General features: G+C 37.4%; 1 protein-coding gene across 1 annotated transcript; it reads left to right on the forward strand.

The window, feature by feature from the left end:
- Positions 1-11,393: 11,393 nt before the first annotated feature.
- On the forward strand, positions 11,394-17,499 carry LOC145765360 (gamma-soluble NSF attachment protein-like). Its single transcript, XM_082577169.1, has one exon. It carries the CDS (start codon positions 11,472-11,474, stop codon positions 12,570-12,572), a length of 1,101 nt encoding a protein of 366 aa, XP_082433295.1. The 5' UTR covers positions 11,394-11,471; the 3' UTR covers positions 12,573-17,499.
- The last annotated feature ends 2,114 nt before the right edge of the window (positions 17,500-19,613 follow it).

A 19,613-nucleotide genomic window follows, 5' to 3' on the forward strand; every position in this document is an offset into this window, starting at 1 on the left:
TTAGGGCCAGGCGCGGATCTAGGAGTTTTTTTTGGGGGGGGCCAGAAAATTTGAAAATGAATTAAAAAGAAAGAAAACGATAAAACATATATGAACAATCAGTGGCGTAGCCAGGAATTTTGGGGGTTTGGACGGCCGGTAGGCGAAGCCCGACGGCGTGTTCACCAAAGGAAACACCCAGCGGCGGGGGGTCTGGGGTGCCTCCCCCAGAAAATTTTGAAAAATTATTTTGAATTTGGTGCATTCTGAGAGCATTTTCAACAAAACTATGAGTATAAATATTCCTGTAAAATGGTGCTGTCCGGTGGCATAGCAAAAGGATAAGATCATGTTTTCTTCGGCATTTTTTCGGTAATAAAGCTAAGTCTCTATGTTTTCTTGTTGCTAATTCCTGGCAGAGACGTTTGGTATTGGCAAAACTCGCTCTTTTAATGCAGTTTTGCTTAAAATTAGGCAAACTTTGTTTTCGAGACATAGAGACTGAGAACATCATTCTCAATATCGTGACGTCACTCGCGTGCCAAAGGGGGGGTTGTAACCCCCCCCCCCCCTTGGCTACGCCACTGTGAACAATGATACTACGACATCATTATACGATATGCTATAAAATAGGCATTAAAACAGCCATGTTCATCAATAAATTTTGCTGGAATAAAAATTGCTAAGCATGCAAAGTAAACTTGAAATCTGGTTTAAAATCCTGTAGGGCCTATGCAGTGTCCATGACCAATTGGATATTTATATGTTTGCAGACATATAGCCTACGGTAATTGATTGAAATTATGATGAAGACTAAAAACTATAAAACAATTCAGGTTTCAGATTGTTTTAACTGACGTCATTTGGCTCAGCGTTGGTTTCAGCTGAGCCAGCTCCAACAAATGTTGCTACTAAAATGTATAGGCCTAATCGATGGATAATTTCAACCTTAATAATAACAAAAATAATTCCCTCCCCTCTCCGGGATAAGTTAGGTCCGCTGTGGGACTAATATCAGCTGTTTAGAAGCATATCAAACCATTCAACAATTTCTCACAAAATTTCGGGGTGGGGCCCGGGCCCCTTGGGCCCCCCCCATAAATCCGCGCCTGGTTAGGGCGGTAGTAGTCATTGCAATGACGTGGGTTTGATTCCCACCTCTGTTATAGCTCTTTTTTCTTCTGTAATTACCAAACAAAGTTCAAAGTAATTATTAATTCTCTGGCTGAATGCTGGAATGGTCACAATAGCAGATAACGTAGATAAAGTACAGATAACGTAGCACCTCATTGGTTCGTGGTTGGATTGGATACGCGCGTGGATTATTAGAAATCTGCTTGTTAAAGTGCCTACCGAAATTTAACAAGGCGAGCAGCCAGCTTCATGACGAGGAATACAAAAAGAAAGTTTGTGCAAGTGCAGAGTTGCCAGATTGGGCTACTTTTAATTCGCTTCGCGACTTGAATTTGAAGGTTTGCGATTAACATTTGCGACTTTTTGGGCTAATTTTTACTTCCCTTAAGTTATAATGCCCAACAAAGATGAAAGTGGAAAGAATTACAGCATAATCGACTTGCATCACGTCTCTCACTTTCGAGCGTTTTTATGTTCTTCTCTTCTCTCTCTTTTTGGTAAAAATGGCGTGATGACCATGTATTGTATACTGTTCCTAGCCTAGGGACGACTTGCTGGGTAGGCACTTTAACGTAGGACAGGTTTCTTCGTGAATCAGCTGTTTGCAGTCATGTGACTCACGCCATTATGATTGTAACCTTATAAACTCAATTGATTACAGTCTTTAAGATCCTTCTTGCACTCAGTTCAGTTGCAGAAGAAAAAAAAACATTAGCAGAGGGTGGGAATTGAACCCACGAAATCGAAATGACTATTTCCTTGCCCTAACCCTCATTAGGCCACGCTCATTAGGCCTAACTTAGGCCTCATTAGCAGGGCCGGATTTAGCTGATGGGGGGCCCGAGGCACTTTTAGATCGGGGGGCCCCCGTGCAAAAAAATTTTTCAAGCCTACGGCGCGAAAAACTATCTCTACGTTTACAGTAGCATCAGTCCAGTACTGCACAGCGTTTTGCAGAATTTTTAAAGACCAAAAGGAAAAAAATAACACAAAATCACATTTTTTTTCACATAGGGGGGCCCTTCAAAAGTCGGGGGGCCCGGGGCAACTGCCCCCTCTGCCCCCCACTAAATCCGGGCCTGCTCGTTAGGCCTAACTCATTAGGCCACGCTGCTGTGGCGATACATTCACTTAATTTTCTTTGTATCAAAAATGTTTGGAGAAGATCGGATCGAGAAGATCGGAATATCACGTGCTGAGTCACATGACTGAAATCAGCTGATTCGCACGGAAAACTGTCCCATGAAAGAGTCTACCCGACTTGCTGAGTTATACAGTTGGCCGAGTATTGTAGCCTCTATCCGGTTCTACGCGTTTGCTAAAAGGCAGAAGTTCCCCAGGGGTTTTTGTAAGTAGTTGCTATTGTTGGAGTGTGAATTTTGTGATAGACTTATTTTTTATGGTTAAGAGTTGGGTTTAGGTTTGAATAAGTAAACTTTAGACAAGATATAGTTTAATTAGACAAAGGCTAAAGGTGTAGTGGGTAGTAATGTAGCAAATCTTATTAGCCTAATGGAGGCTGGCTGTAACAGTCTTATAATATTTTAAGTCAGCAACAATGGTAGCACAATAAAGCTAATAGAGTGACGTTAAAACCAATTTTGTGACCAGTTTTTCTCTGGTCAGCGCCACCCAGCGAAATTGGGCTACTTTCTAATCCATTTTGCTACTTTTTTTCTACTTTTTCTGACAAAAATCTGGCAACTCTGGGTGTGATAGTGCTATCAAATTGATGTAAACCATGCTTGTAATAACTTTTCAATCAATCGCCTCCTGCTCTGTCGAAATTGCCGTTTTGGGAAAAGCTTAGTCCTCAGCTCATAAAGTAAGGTTGGTGTTAAACAAGAGCATGAGGCTGTAAATCCTTTGCCAAACACTAGGATTACATAGCCGTAGGAGATGGGGGGGGCAGGGGGGGCGGTCGCTCCCCCGCTGAAAAAAAAAGCGCCGCGAATTTGGGCAAAAATCTGCACTTATTTGGGCAAATCAATCTTATCATGATATTTCGACATTTTACCAGTTTAGAAACTTTACGTAATTGTTATAATTTATGAGTTATATACATTAATATTTTCCAATCAATGTAAAATGCATTTTCATCGATTTTGAAAATTGTTGCATGTGGTATTGCAATTTGGGCACAATGATAAGTTTCGATTCAACACCACCTGCAAAAAGTAAAGTGTAAAAGAACATAATTGGCAAGCAAAGTTAAGCTTATTAGTACCGATATTCACCAGCATGTACATAGGCTGCATTTCTTCACAGGTGAGATTTCTAAGCTTGCTGGGTAGCCTGCTAATAACCTTATGAGGTTTTTGCTTATTACTTTATGTGCATTTTGTATGTAATATATACATTAACATTTTTCTTTAAATGTTAAATGTAGTGTCATCAATTTTGGAACTTTTGTATTTGTTATATTGCAATTTGGGCAGAATGTTAAGCTTCGATTCACGATTCAGTATATATCTGCAGAGTGTCAATGTAAAAAAATGCAATTAGCAAGCAGAGGTACCGGTAAGCTTATCACTGAAGTTCATTTGGAATTAGGATATACACTACATTTTTTCGCTGGTGGAATTTTGAAACCCTGCTTTGTACTGGTAATCTTATGAGGTTTTTTGCTTCTTTCTCTATATTCTACTAATGTATGAGAGCCTATTTATTTGTAAAAATATTTGGGCAAAAATGTTCAGTTATTGGGCAAATCAATCTTACCATGAGTTTTCAAAATCTTTCTAGTTTAGGAATTTGTTTATAGTGTTGCATTTTGTATGAAATACATCAACATTTTTTTTAAATGTTAAATGTAGTGTCATCAATTTTAAAACTTTTGTATTTGGTATATTGCAATTTGGGCAGAATATTAAGCTTCGATTTAGTATATATATATATGATATATCATATCTGCAAAATGTAAAATAATGCAATAAGAAGGCAGAGGTAAGCTATTACTAATAATCATTAGGATATACACATTTCTTCATTGGTGGAATTTTGAAACCCTGCTTTGTACTGGTAATCTTATGAGGTTTTTTGCTTCTTTATCTATATTCTACTAATAAATTTATTTGTAAAAATGTCCAGTTATTGAGAGAATCAATCTTACCATGAGTTTTGAACATCTTACCAGTTTAAAAACTTTGTATATTGTTATAGTGTAATATTTTGTATGACATACATTAAAATTTTCCCATGAATGTAAACAGTGTCATCTTCAATTTTGGAAAATATTGTATTTGGTATGTTGCAATTTGTGGAGAATGTTAAGCTTCGTTTTAGTACCTGTGAATTTTCCAGTGTTTGATTTCATGTTTTTGTGGGCTACAGTTGAATTGTTTTCTATAAAAAGAATTTTTTGTATTAACTGCTGTTTGTGTTTACTGGTCCTAGGGTTGATATGCTCAGCTATTTACCATGAATGACACAGTATTATAGCAATCAATGATCAAATATACAGGCAAGTGTTATGTTGTTTTGGCATCCAATTCATGCAGTTAATATATCGGGCAATGTAGATAGTATGATATTGATGATGTTGTCTGTATTTTCTGGCAAGGATTGAGTTTGAAACTATTACCTATAGGATACTAGGATAGGCCTATGAGTTGTTTTAGTTCAGTGCCTACGATTTCAGTAGTTGCTTCATCATGAACTTAAAATATCTTGGTAATGATGTTAATGAAAAAACATTGGCTACAACTTCACTGTAATGAGATCAATATTCATACTAATTAATAGCAATTTAGCTTTCTTCAAAGGTGCAAATTTGATGCTCATAGTATGATAAACTGTCGAATTCTTTTCAGGTTGCAAGGTTTTAAGTAGCATGGAGTAAGTAATGTTACTTTAGTTTGATGAGTAAATAGGTTGTCATTTTAGATTTTTTCAATGCAAATTTACGAACCTTGAGATTTTGAAATGATCTGAGGGCATGGATATTTAGCCACTGCTGTCCAGTTATTGTTGAATTCTCAGTTTAATTTGTTGTTGAATCCAGTTAGGCCTGTATATATATATACATATTTTTGTGCCACAAGAAAATTATTTCAATTTGATGGTTTATTAAGTTTAAAGTTAATTCAGCCTTGTTTTGCTGCCTGTGTTTTTATAGTACACTGCCAAGTTGATCAATGTTTTTTGAATTTGATGACTTATTTCAATTTGATGGTTTATTTAGTTTAAAGTTAATTCAGCCTTGTTTTGCTGCCTGTGTTTTTGTACACTGCCAAGTTGATGAATTTGTGGAGTTCTTAGACTACACTATGTCAGAGGTTGTGAGTAATATTGCGTTTTTCACAATATGTTTGCAAAGGCAAAATTTGGGCAAAGTTTGGAAAATTTGGGCAAATTTTGTTCGCCCCCCCCAAAATTTTTTACTCTCCTACGGCTATGCTAGGATATATTGGATTTCCCGCTGTAAGATCAATTATGATTCAACAGAACGCATTGTTTTGTTCGCAATGTGTGAGAATTAAATCGAAAACCGATAAAAGAAAAGGTGTTTAATGGTCTTGGTCGCAGATATTGCCTGCATTAACGACGTCTCTTACCGCTATTATTATCTAGCCAACCTGACATCATGGTTTTATGCGGCCGCTAAAGTTTGACATCAACTTCAACGATCATGGAATGTTACGTAATAAGAACGATTATATCCTACACGCAAAAATAAAAAAATTGATCTCTTAAAACAGCTGTTTTTGCTGTTTTGTTTCGTGAGCTTTGCATATTGCTCAACAAGTGTATAAAGTTTAGAATTGACAAGAAATCATTAAATTTAAAAATTAAGTTTGAATCTTGGCAAATAAACGTAGGCTATTCAAAACTTTTACTTTGTCCGATGCCATTTCACACTTTGTAATCCACGTCGGCAATGACTTTGCGGCAGCAAAACTGCGTTCATTTTGAAAACTGCCAAGCTGGAGACAACAGCATGTCTCGTACTTGTAAGTCGAACCTGTCTTTTTGAGGTGAAAATTACTTGAGAACATCTCGACCTATACTCGAGTATGGATGCAACCTAGTTCGTACCCTGAACAGTTCGTACCCTGAAAAGATCGAGAGAAGAAATTAAAAAAGCGGAAGTTGCTGATTGCAGTTTCCGCAAACATTATAAAATGTTCCCCCTGAAAAGACCTAGAGAAAGATAGCACAAAACGCTAACCCTTGCTGATCGCAGTTTCCGCAAACATTTTTCTTCACTTTTTGCTAACCCTAACTCTAACCATAGCTCCCTAACTCTAACCTATGCTCTAACCCTAACTCTCGCTGATCGCAGTTTTCGCAAACATTTTTCTGTAGTTTCCACTAACCCTTACTATAGAGTAATCTATGCTCTAACCCTAACCCTCGCTGATTGCAGTTTCCGCAAACATTTTTCCGCAGTTTCCGCTAACCTTTACCCTAACTCTAACCATAGAGTAATCTATGCTCTAACCCTCGCTGATCGCAGTTTCCGCAAACATTTTTCCGCAGTTACCGCTTACCCTAACTCTAACCATCGAGTAATCTATGCTCTCTAACCCTAATCCTCGCTGATCGCAGTTTCCGCTAACCCTAACCCTCGAGTTGTTCGCGGAAACTCCGATCAGTGACTTCGGCTTTGTGCTATTAAACTGCGATCAGCGACTTCGGCTTTTTTTAAATTTTTTCTCTTGATCTTTTCAGGGTACGAACTGAGGGTACGAACTGTTCAGGGTACGAACTAGGTTGCACCCCTCGAGTATATACAACATTCCATAAAAGATTATAAAGACTAAAAAAGAAGAAGAGAAAACACTTCGCCGTTGTTACCGCTTTGAAGGCTGGGTTTTTTTTTCGCTGAGAGTTTTCGGTCATTTGTCCGAAATGACTTGAAAAAATTCGGCTATTTTATTTTTTTGGTTATATTTAGTCAATTGACCATATATTTTTTTGGACATTTTGACCGAATTGACTATTTTTTTCGGACATTTTGCTAAAATATCGGTCAATGACCGATAAATGATCGAAAAAAAAAACCCAGTTTGAAGGTATCGGTAAGTAATTAGCAAAACAAGGTAAACTGATAGCGGGTTTCCCCATATGCTTGAAATTATGATTTTTTGCGTTTTATTTCAATAACTCACTGTCTTGATCATTGTTATTCACTCGCACGAAAGGAAATAAATCGGCTTGTTTTCCAACTGTTCCAATTATGAGTTAATAATATCAAAATTTTTACGACTAGGCGTACTGCATGCGGGGTCAAGCACGTAAAACTAATCATTTTAATTAAATCAACATGCATAAAACTAATTGTTTTCAATCGTCTGAGCGACGTTCGAAATGACGTGGGTTCGACACCGCTCCAGAGCACGCGGCTGTGTCTCGGCAAAGACACTTTATGGTAAGTCAAAATAAGGGGAGCAGCTGACTCGAAGACTATATGTCACTTCGCTGCTTCCTGTCGTCTGTTGTATCGCATCTGTGATCGCAGTGTACTGTATGTTATCGCAATGGGCGCAAATAAAAACACGATTATTATTATTCAAGCAGCGGAGTGTTAATCAAAAGACTATTTTAATTGAGTAAAATAGCGTTATGGTTATGCTGTCATTACCTTTCTCACCCCCGAAGGTTTTTTGAAAAGTCGGCGCCTATGTTTTGGAAGTTGTTTTTAGTCCTGGACAAAGATCAAAACCCTACTCTTAATTATTCCTAACTCTAACCCTTACCTTAACTCTTCGTAACTTTAATCCTAACTCTGGCAACACCTGATTGTAACCATGACATTAAGTGTGGAAAAATAGCCACTTCCTTCAAATATTACACATTTGCGAAACTCTTAAATAAGCCAAGTTACATCTTAAACTTTTATCACAATTTAGAGCTGAAAATGTGCTCAGAATGCAACAAATCTAGGGGGAATTTTGCAAATTCTCCACTAGAGGAAATTTTGCAGCTTTTAGGGGGGAATTTGATTTAGGATTTTAAACTTTTTTACACCTAGTAAGTTGGCCTACACTAGAACGTTAAAGAGAAAATTATTATTAGATCAACTCTCGATTATTTAAGCAACTGTGCACTTACATGGATGCAGACCATCGCGTAGGCCTACTTTTTTTCATACAAATACTCAATGGCTTTTAAGAGGAAACGTAACCAAGCGAGTGTTTGAGCTCATAGACAAGCTTAAATTATTTTTTGACCTTTAAAGAAAATTGAAGTTTGTTTCATTGCTGAATGATGACAGATGGATTAGATTCCATGCTTATTTGGTTGATATGTTCGGTCCTTTGAATAAACTGAATCTGAAAATGCAATGGAAAGACACCAATATACGGTATATATATATATCGCCTTCTCCATTTTCAAGCAATCCAATCGCCATCTCCATTTCAAGCAGATTGCGCATCAACATGAGTTATCTGTATCCATGAGCCATTGACATTGATACCATTTGAATCTACAAACTGTACTGCTTCCATGCTGACTCAAGGCAGGTTGGAAGAGAGTAATTGATTAATATCATTGTCATCAGGAGATTGTCTTAAGGTACTAGAAGGCTGGGGTCTGTTACTATTCGGCGAGTGCCTTATTCGGCGAGAGCCCTTTTTGGCGAGTTCCCTATTCAACGATTTTTTGAAATTTTTTTTTAAATTATCGGGTACCGTAGCCTAATTATCATTGCCGCTTTTACATCGTTTTAACGTCGCTAAACGTTCAAATAACCACCTAACCCCCTAGCGACTATGATAATTAGGCTACGGTACCCGATAATTTAAAAAAAAAATTCAAAAAATCACCAAATAGGAAACTCGCCGAAAAGGGCTCTCGCCGAATAGGGCACTCGCTGAATCAAACTAGCCGAATTGGACTCGCCGAAACGGGCCATTCTGAGAAGACTGTGATGGAGGGAGACTACGTTTTGTCTGGGCTAGCCTTTACTTTTCGACCAGCCTGGCATGGCTGGCCCTTCCAGAGCAGATGCCAGTTTGGCTCAGCATTTAAAGATGGTTTGGAAGCTTGATAATTGAAAGAGAAAAGTTACAATGAACAATTGAACATGTTACCATGTTAGCTAAAACCTCAATTGCTAAGGTAACAGGGATCAGTTGTCAGTAGATGTAACAGAAAATATATTTCGCACTTATTCAGTGCATCGTCAGTTCTGATAAAGGGCATTTAAAACCTACAAGTAATGTTTTAAACAACATTACAGTGACGCAATAATGCCAAAACATGAGCGTAAAAAATTGAAAAAGCATAAGCGTAAATATTGAAAAAATGCTGAATGAAAACTAAACCAAGCCGGCAGTAAAGTAAATTACGTATCAAATATAAAATATAAACTAGAATTGATGAAAGAGCTGTGAGCAAAGCCTGCAAATGTAGCGTTGTTACAAATTACGGCAAAGAAAATAAATAAAGTATATGCGGAACACGGCAGTCAAAGGCAGTGATAAACAAACTAAGTACAGCGAAAATAATTAAATGGAGCGTCTTGGAAAACACAAAATGTAGCGTTGTGGAAAAAAGAGTAGGCAAAGAAGGCAGTGAATAATAAGGCAGTAAAATATTAAAAAAATACCAAAAATGTAGTGGAGCGTCAAAAAGTTAAACTTGTGGCAGAATTAATTTTTGGATATTTATTTTGGCATAAATATCATATATAATAAATATATAATATTATATATAAAATAATAAATATATAATATATAATAAATATATAATATTTTGGCATAAATAAATATCCAAAAATTAATTCTGCCACAAGTTTAACTTTTTGACGTTCCACTACATTTTTGGTATTTTTTTAATATTTTACTGCCTTATTATTCACTGCCTTCTTTGCCTACTCTTTTTTCCACAACGCTACATTTTGTGTTTTCCAAGACGCTCCATTTAATTATTTTCGCTGTACTTAGTTTGTTTATCACTGCCTTTGACTGCCGTGTTCCGCATATACTTTATTTATTTTCTTTGCCGTAATTTGTAACAACGCTACATTTGCAGGCTTTGCTCACAGCTCTTTCATCAATTCTAGTTTATATTTTATATTTGATACGTAATTTACTTTACTGCCGGCTTGGTTTAGTTTTCATTCAGCATTTTTTCAATATTTACGCTTATGCTTTTTCAATTTTTTACGCTCATGTTTTGGCATTATTGCGTCACTGTAATGTTGTTTAAAACATTACTTGTAGGTTTTAACTGCCCTTTATCAGAACTGACGATGCACTGAATAAGTGCGAAATATATTTTCTGTTACATCTACTGACAACTGATCCCTGTTACCTTAGCAATTGAGGTTTTAGCTTTCTAGATATGGAACAGGGATCGTTTCAGAATAAGACTAGGTCAGAAAGCGAGGCAGACTCCGACGCAGCTCAGCATCAGCCAAGAGCAGTTAGCTACATGTTACCATGTTTAAAGAATTATAATCGGTGCTGGTTGTTGACAGCAAAGCACATGTTCTTCCAGAGTTGGAAAAAGAAGAGACTTATTCAGAGAAAAATCAATCACTGGATTTTGGCCATTAACATGTAATTCCTATCCCAAAGTGGCAAAGAAAGCTATTTGAAGTATCCTTCCGTTTGATTCCACTTATCTATGCGAGTATGCAAATTAAGTTTTTCAACTCTTGCAAATGAAAACAAAACAGATTAGCTGTGAGGAATGATATTAGTTGTGCTCTTTCCAATACTCTTCCACCACATTCATGAGTTGTCGAAACAAAAACATCACAAGGTTCACACAGACTGTTAAATGCATTGACTCAAATTATATTTAGAGTGTATTCTTTAAATTCAATACTTTTCAGCAACGTTCTTCATTAATTTAATTATTTTAGTATGAAAAGGAATTTTACAGGCTATGGTGAAAGTTTAGTTTATGTTTCAAAACTTAGATTAAAATATTAATGTAAACGAGTTTTTAACAAACTAAATATATAGGGGCGAATTTAGATTTCAATATCGACTAAAAGGGTCCACCGGATAAAAAAGGTTTGGAACCACTGTTTAATAATTAAATGATGCAGGAAAGCTCCAGATGTTCAACTGCTACAATACCTTGTAGAGTCATAGTGACTTTGAAAACGAATATCACTTTGCAGTAGGTACCACATTGGTTTAGTCTAGTAAATGTAGTAATCTTCTGCAATGGAGAAATGTGGTAATACTCAGAAATGCTTAAGACCCCTATATGAGCAAAACTTATATTGCAACCTCCTCACAATAGCAAGTAGAAGCTGTAAATACAGTAGTAATATTAGTTTTATTTCATTTTAGAAGTCACAGTTGTAGCAACCACATTGACTTGTAATTTGATTAGTATCTGTTTGTCAGTAATTGTGACCTAACTTTCCAACAATTCCCAACAAACTTATCATGAGTAATGCTAAAACAAGAGAAGGTGATTCTCTTGTAGATGAAGCAGAAAAGCATTTAAAAACAGGTCTATTCAAATGGAGAGCTGATTTTGATAGTGCTGCGTCTTGTTATCAAAAAGCAGCATTGGCTTACAAAAATGGGAGATCGTTTGAAAAAGCACATGCAACGTATATCAAAGCAGCGGACTGTCATTTCAAAAATGGTTTTCGCTTTCATGCCGGTAAAGCATATGAAGAAGCAGCACAAGTTTGTAAAGATATGAAAGATCTTGGCCAAGCTATGGCTTATTTTGATCGTGCATCAGAACTCTATTTGGAAGATGGAACACCCGATACCGCTGCTATGTGTCTTGATAAAGCTGGAAAAATTGCTCAAGTATCTCATCCTGAATGGGCAATTGCTTCATACATGAAAGCTGCTGGAATATATGAAAATGAAGATCAAAATCGTTATCGGTCCGCAGCAGAGCTAATTGGAAGAGTGTCTAGACTGCAAGTTGGCCAGCAAAAGTACAGTGAGGCTATTAAAAGCATTGCTCATGAGAAAAAGCTTTTAAGCGAAGTTGAAGGTGGAGATCATGGTGCAGGTGCAAGGTTAACTTGTGCTATTGTGCTTTTGCATTTGTCAATAGGCGATCAAGTTACCGCTGAGCAGAGTATCTATGATGCTTGTGAAACAATTGATGGGTTTGAAGAAGGGGAGGAACATGATGCTCTTCATGGCTTAGTAGAGGCATATGACCAAAGAAATCAAGAAAAAGCTTCACAGATATTGAATTCTCCACTTTTTAAATATATGGACACTGCCTATGCTAAACTTGCACGTTCATTACGTGTGCCAGGATTTGTCAATGCAAAGGCACCTTCCTCATTAACTCAGACAGCTAATAAACCTACACCAACAAGCAAAGATGTTCAAGAAATGTCAAAAAAAGTAGATCAGGTAACTAAAGGTTTTTCAGATCTTTCTGCTTCTGCTGATGCTACACTTGCAGCAGGATTTATATCTCAAGGAATTGAAACAGCCAATATAAAAGAAAATGAAGCCCAGTTTGGTAGTAATCCATTTACCCAAGAAGAAGACTTCGATCTCACATAAATCAATTGATTTTTAACTCATACCTTCTAAATTAAAATGTTTGAAAAGACGTCGCTACCATTTTGTGTGTGTTTTCTTTCGCAATATTTTGTTTAGAGTTGATCACTTTACTGAATTATATTCGTTTTTTCTTTGTGCAGCGTTCTGAGTTCAAGGAATATTGAATTAGTACATAAAGTATAAATTCCTCAATAGTTTAATCATTTAAAAAAATTGTTATTTGAACATGAATATGTTGCATGCTTTGTGCTTTTTAAGTAGTGATGTTCACATAATGTGGGAACATTGACATTTGTCTAAGTCACCAAGTCAGCGTTTCTTAACCGGGGGTGCTGGAAAAGACTGTAGGGGGTACTAAATGCATGCAGTATAATATCAAAAAAATGCCATTTTACATTTCTGCATTTTCGTCTTATTGCCAGTATCAGCAGTTGTCATATCAATGATTGCTGTTTCGAAATAGCCTACATGATTTGCTGTTACTGTAGTCATCTTCGAGTCAAGTACGCAAATTGATCCTGAGTAGTTTGTGCGAACTTACCTGGTGGGTGCTTTGTTGTAATATTGTTGCTCACCTCTTGCTTCCAGAAACCACCATGGCAAAATACGTTCCCACAAATCACTCACATCCACAGTGGATACAGCAGCCCTTCTTGGCAGACATGAGTGATGATAATAAACTAAAGAAGGAGCTGATTGACATGCAGATGAATCAGAGTTGTCGGACAAAATTTCGTCAACTTTCGCTTGCTGATTTCTGGTGTGATCAGTTGACAGCATATCCTGCATTGGTACGAGCAGCATTAGAATTGATCGTTCCATTTCCGACTACGGTACCTACCTGTGTGAAAATGCGTTCTCCACCATCCTCCAAATCAAAACAATTGGCCGGAACCGCCTTCAACGTGGGTCGCTCCACGGTATGAGAGTGGCTTTGACCAACACGAAGCCTCGAATAAAGAAATTGGTCACACATCAGCAACAACAGAAAGCGCATTGATAGGCTACATGTGTAACTAGTTACCCAACTGGGTAACATAAGTAATAAGTATGCTTAAGTCTTTCCATGTTCTTTCACTATTCTCAGGTTTTCCTATATTTTTTATCACCAATGAGTCAATGACGACAGTAGTTTTGAAGAATAAACAAAATGATCAACATCGCTTTCCTTTCAATAGTGCAGGCCAAAGTTTAATGGCGGTGCCGAAATTTTGACATGCTTTTTAATCACTGGCGGTATATTTTGTATTTTTTTGTCGCCTAACAAACTGTGCTGTTGTTGAGAGTTGATTCTATGGTTATAATTCAATTTCTGTTGGTGAATGAAAGTCAAATACCAAATTCTAAATCAACTTCGTTAAAACAACTGCACACTGCACAGTTTGTTAAACAACAAGAGACTTCATTACAAAATATATCGCCAGCAATCCGAAGGCATGTCAAAATTGCAGCCTCTAGCCTACTAAACTTTTGGTAGGCACTGTAGTAGTCGTATGTCAACGATAGTTAGGGGGTGCTAGACTGTTCAAGCCTGTTTACAGGGGTGCTAGAGTCAGAAAAGGTTAAGAAACGCTGCACTAAGTTGTTCTTGCTAGTGAGTAGTTTTTCGATTTGTTGACATTCATCACTTTGGTTGAACAAAAAATTTCATTTTCAGTATACCAAGTGTGAAAAGTATCTCAAGCAATTATAGTTGTGAGCTGTTCTTGATTTGAAGTTAATCTTGATGTAATTTACACGAAGTGATGTTAAGATTTATTTCAATGTTCTCTGGTGACATAGCCTGAATAAATCTGAAAGACAGTTTACACCTACTGCTTAGACCAGTGGTTCCCAACCTTTTTGATCTTGCGACACCCTATCAGAGATAAATAGTTTGCGGCACCCGGGCAAAACTGGATCAATTTTATGAGGTTTCTGTATTTCAAATAACTGTATGAAATAACACAGAATGAGTTGTACAGTAGCCTATAGCGTGCGTAAATAAATGTATTTATTCAAAAGTTAGTGTGAAATTTGGGCTTGACTTCTTGGACAAAGTCCCTTAATATCTGGGGGCACATTCGATAAAGCCACCCGCATTTCTTCCTCGATATAAGCAGTGGTTCTAGTTTTTTAGTTTTTATGTTCGTTAATACGGAAAATCCACTCTCACATAAGTAGGACGTGAAAAACTGCAGCAAAAGCACAATAGCTTTCTTTCCAACGCAAGGATATTCATTTTGAATTTTTATCCAGAACTCGTCAAGAGGCATCTGCTTGTACATATGCTTAAAATTTCCATCGTTACGAATTTCAATTAATTATTCTTTTTCTTTAAGATTCAAAACAATATGAGAGTCCAGTAAAAATGGATTTCGTACCCATGCGTAATTTTCCGTGGACAAACTGGGAAAATACTTCTCAATTTTTTTCTTCCAATGATTTTAGGTGCTGAGTTATTAATGAGACAACTTCTTTGTTTTTCATTTCAGAGAAATGTGGAAGCATGTCAAAGTTTCTGTTCTCCACTTTTAAGGACCACATTTGCAGTTTTTCTCGCAGTGCTTTCATTTTATCGGTTGAAGTTAAGAGAGTTTCATTTTTGCCCTGCAATTTCGCATTCACGTTACTTAAATGGTCGAAGATATCTACAAAATACGCTAATTTGGAGAACCCAATTGTAATTGCAAAGCAATTCACAAAATTCCTCTAGCTTTTCAAGGCTGAAAAATAAGAGCATTTCATCCTTCAACTCATATACTCGTGACAATGCTTTTCCACGCGACAACCATCTTACTTAGAACAGCAACGAGTCAAAATCTCTCACGCTGTTTTTCCTGGGCAAGAAAACAAACGCTTGCCGTGGATTATCTACTTACCGCCAGCGACTTCCCTACTGAGCAATTCTCCAGAAAGGAGCAGGGAATAACTGCGAGACGCGAAACTTAATACGCACTGAAACTTGACGAGAAATAAATAAATTCCGCACTTAACGGGTTAAAGTTAATATAAAGAATGGACCGCAGTATTGCGATATCTCAATATCTCGCGACACCCTTGAGCATTGCAATTGGCACCCCGGTTGGGAATCACTGGCTTAGACTGTTAGGAGTTTATCTAATTGTAAAAATGTTTTGACAAGAGTTGCAAATAACATCAAATAGCTATAAGGTAAATCATACACAACCCAAGGTAAAATTTTTGAACTGAATCTAACTACTGCACAATATAATGCAGACATATCTGGTTTATCACAGTAGGCCTATATTGTGCAATATACAGTTATACACTACAGTATATATGCTTTTATTTGTGACTTTGTCGTTGATTGTTTAATTGGTGTATGCTATGCTCTTGCTTCTCGTACATATTTTTTCTGTGTTTCACTTTGTGTGTAATGAACATGTAATTGTGACTTATAATGTGTTGTGTATATTAATTTCTTTTAATTTAGCTATACAGTCGACCCTCTTCAAAAGGCTCTTGTTTTGACACTTTTTGTTGATGTCAAATTCATTTTCCTTGAGACCCTCAATTCGACTGGCACTTTTTTTTTTAACTGTATCCAATTTTACGCCTGGTGGCTGAAGATTTGGATTAAGGCGGCAGGAAGCCCGGGAAGCAAATCTTTGTGTCCACCCTTTTCAGGCATGTCTTTAAGTGTCTTGCCAAAGACATATGCTCATGACTCATGAGGGGTGTCGTGCCAGGACTAGGACTCTCACTACGCGGATACGAAGCCAAATAGCGCATAAAGCGAGGTCATATTTTATTTATCCATCACAGTTGATAATGTAAACTTAATTGTCACAAAAATTTGCATCGTTGTTGACTTGGAATTGTTTTTTCATCTCTATGTCTTAAAATTTGCGTGGTGGTTGGTTTGCATGATCTGATAAAGTTATATATCAAGAAAGACGATTATAACATGAAGATTTGCCAACACTACAATTCTTCTTTATGGCTTCAGCTTAAAACAAGAGTTAATACCGAGAGCTTGTTTTGAATAAATCAACAAAAATAGACATGTCAAACACAGTAAAAACATTGTGTTGGGTCGTTTTCCTTTTATGTTGTTATTGAGTAAGCTATGGTTCAGTACCACCATGTATCTTGACCAATATCTTTGAATATAGCGTGAAGTTGTGCAGGAAAGTAGGTTTGCCCCGCCGAAATTTTATATTGCCCCCCCCCCCCCCAAGCAGTGGCGTAGGAGCATATGCTGCCGCCCCTGGCTTTCGTTGAAAATGCCGCCCAAAGTAGACTGCAGCAAATTTTGAAATAGTTTCATGTTCAAGCAATCTTTTCAATAAAAATAGTTACAAATAATGTGCCGCGTCTCAGAAGTTCTATATTGCTTGAGAAAGAAGCCTCACTGTCTCAGCGTTAAGGCCAAAACATAAAAGACAAAAAATGGACAACAAATATATTAGGCAAATAAAAGATCAATAGCCGCCTCAAAATTGAACTTTTCGAGCTTTCGCCGAAGCAAAATCAGCGATAATATCTTCAAAATCAAGTTTTTGAACGTAGTCTCTTTCTATAGAAAGAATCGATAGAGCTGATAGCCGATCGTCATTCATGGTAGAACGTAAATACGACTTTATCATTTTGAACTTTGAGAAACTTCTCTAGATTTAATACGTAATAAATGTTACTAAGAATTGAACAACAGACGGAGTAGCCTACAGGCTACAACTAGCCTATCCAACATCACGCAAGAAGCAACTCGAGCTTTTTAGCTGTTGTTCTATCCTTAAATTTTTTAAGGTGTGCTAGCTGTTTCTTTGTAAATCATTTTTTTGTTTTACTTTTAATTTATTTTTGCATTACTTCATTTCTCGCGCTGTGCAGCCTCATTTTGCCGCCCCCTTGCAGCCTGCCGCCCCTGGCGCAGAGCCAGAACCGCCAAGTGGCTGCTACGCCACTGCCCCCAACACTTTCTTTTGCCCCTTAAAGTTTTCTTTCTAGCTTCGTCACTGGTGTAGCCCAATGGCTATCAATGTTTGCTTGGTAATGTGGCACAATAAAATTGGATTGTATTTACGCAACCAACGTATGTAGGCTCCCAACAGAAACTGTAGGCTACTTGGGGATTTTAACAACATTGATCGTTTGATTTGCTGTGAGTTGCGCAGCAATCAAATTCAAAACTTGCGTTGATATACCGCAAGTCACAGCTACTGACAGCTATTGCTGCCTACTAAAATTTCTTCCAATAGCCTGATGATTGTTGATAAGCTAATTTTTGTGCAACCACTTTGAAAACGAGTATGACATTTTCCCCGTTAGCTCAGTGCTTGAGCGCCCGACTCAGGACCAAGCAGCGCTAGTTCGGCTGTCGAGATGTGCCCTTGAGCAACAAATTTCAGAAGTGTTCTCCATTCATCGATACCTTGTGAATAGAATAATTCCCTGGCAACAATACTCCAACAACTTTCTGTCGTAAACTTTGCTGTGACAATCTCGGAAACCGGCCCTGCATCAGTGGTGCAAAGCCTCTACAAGTATGCAAAATAACCTATCAGAGGCATAGGCGTAGCCAGGGGGGGGCGAAAGGGGCCATGCCCCCCCCCCCCCAAATTTTCAAAGTTTGGATTCCGAAGTTGAGCCCTTTGTTAAAAATATAATAAAATTTGTAGAAATTTATAACGTTTTCCAAGACATCTGGCTATCAACACCCCAAGGACTTGTTTTAGACACACAAAAAGACACCAATAAATTTTGCAAATCGTAAATCGCGCAAAATTTACTTGATTTACGTTTCTTTTGACTAATTTGTGGAAGCAATTTCAGAATGGTTTACTCTGTTGGGTTTTTGTGCAGCTGAGTTTTTGGTGTTCTCTAATTTTAGCCGCAGATTTTGCCCGTTCGTGTGTAAGAGCTACCTTTAATAAGTTAATAGCTGTTTATCTGCTAATAAATTTCATACAAATATTATCCTAAAAGTGTTTCCAGAAAGCGCTATAATCCATTATTTAAGTGTAATTTTGCAAAAATTTTCCGGGGAAGCATGCCCCCGGACCCCCCTAGAATACGCGTGCCATTGGCACGCTCTAACCCCTACCAGCTTCATTGCTTCCCCTTGCTCAAGCCACCAGGATACGCCACTGCACATCAGGTGGCGATGTCTTCAAAATCAAACACTTTGTCGTTCTCTTCAATTCATCAAATATTTGGCCCCCCTCAAATTTTTTTCCTGGCTACGCCACTGATCAGAGGCTTTGTCAGTTCGAGAACAAATATATTGTCGGGCATTTTAAGATGTCTGAAAAAGATTGTTAAACATTTTCAGGAGTTGTCAGCAGGGCCTCCGAAAGATAACGGACTGATCGTGAAAGAATACAAAAAATAGGCTCCAAAATTTTTTTAGCATAAAAAGCAACGAGTTGCGTTGCTTGTATCATGCGTTGCATCATATGTTTTAAGCTGAACTTGGCCTAGCCTATAGACTACTTTCTTCAGCGTGAAATCGAATTCTTTTTAAAGTTTAGATTTTAACAATGTATCAATATAAAAAGACTTCTTTCAATATGAAAATTAACAAAAATTACTCGACTACACTTGCAGTGAAATTGTTATTGTTGTTCAATATTTTCTCCAGAAAAATTTTTAGTAAGCCTAAAGTCGTAGCCTAGCTAGGCCTATGCTTTGCGCATTTCATACGCGGCGCTTTAAGCACTTCAGCCAGTGTTTAAAAATGTCGTCACATGAGTAGGCCTATGTAGCGTAGGCTTATAGTGCTCCATACCTGCCACTGATTTTGGTGGCTGGGCAATTCTTGACCAGATGATCGACGTCCTGAATGTCTTTTAACACTGTTAGTTTTCTAGACATTTTACTGAATAAAAATTTGTCATAGAAATCTCATATGATTTATTCACTTGCTACAAAGACTGCGACGAAATTTCGGAATAATCTGCAAGATTAAACCTTAGCCTACTTAAACACAAATTTGATTTCTCTCATTGAAAGCAAACCTAAGATTAACTAACATTCCTAACATTTCCTTGAAAGCAACTTAACATTGCATTAGTGCTTGGAAGCATGGTCATGTTA

The sequence above is a fragment of the Aplidium turbinatum genome, chromosome 2 (assembly GCF_918807975.1).
Source record: "Aplidium turbinatum chromosome 2, kaAplTurb1.1, whole genome shotgun sequence".
Classification (NCBI taxonomy): Eukaryota; Metazoa; Chordata; class Ascidiacea; order Aplousobranchia; family Polyclinidae; genus Aplidium; species Aplidium turbinatum.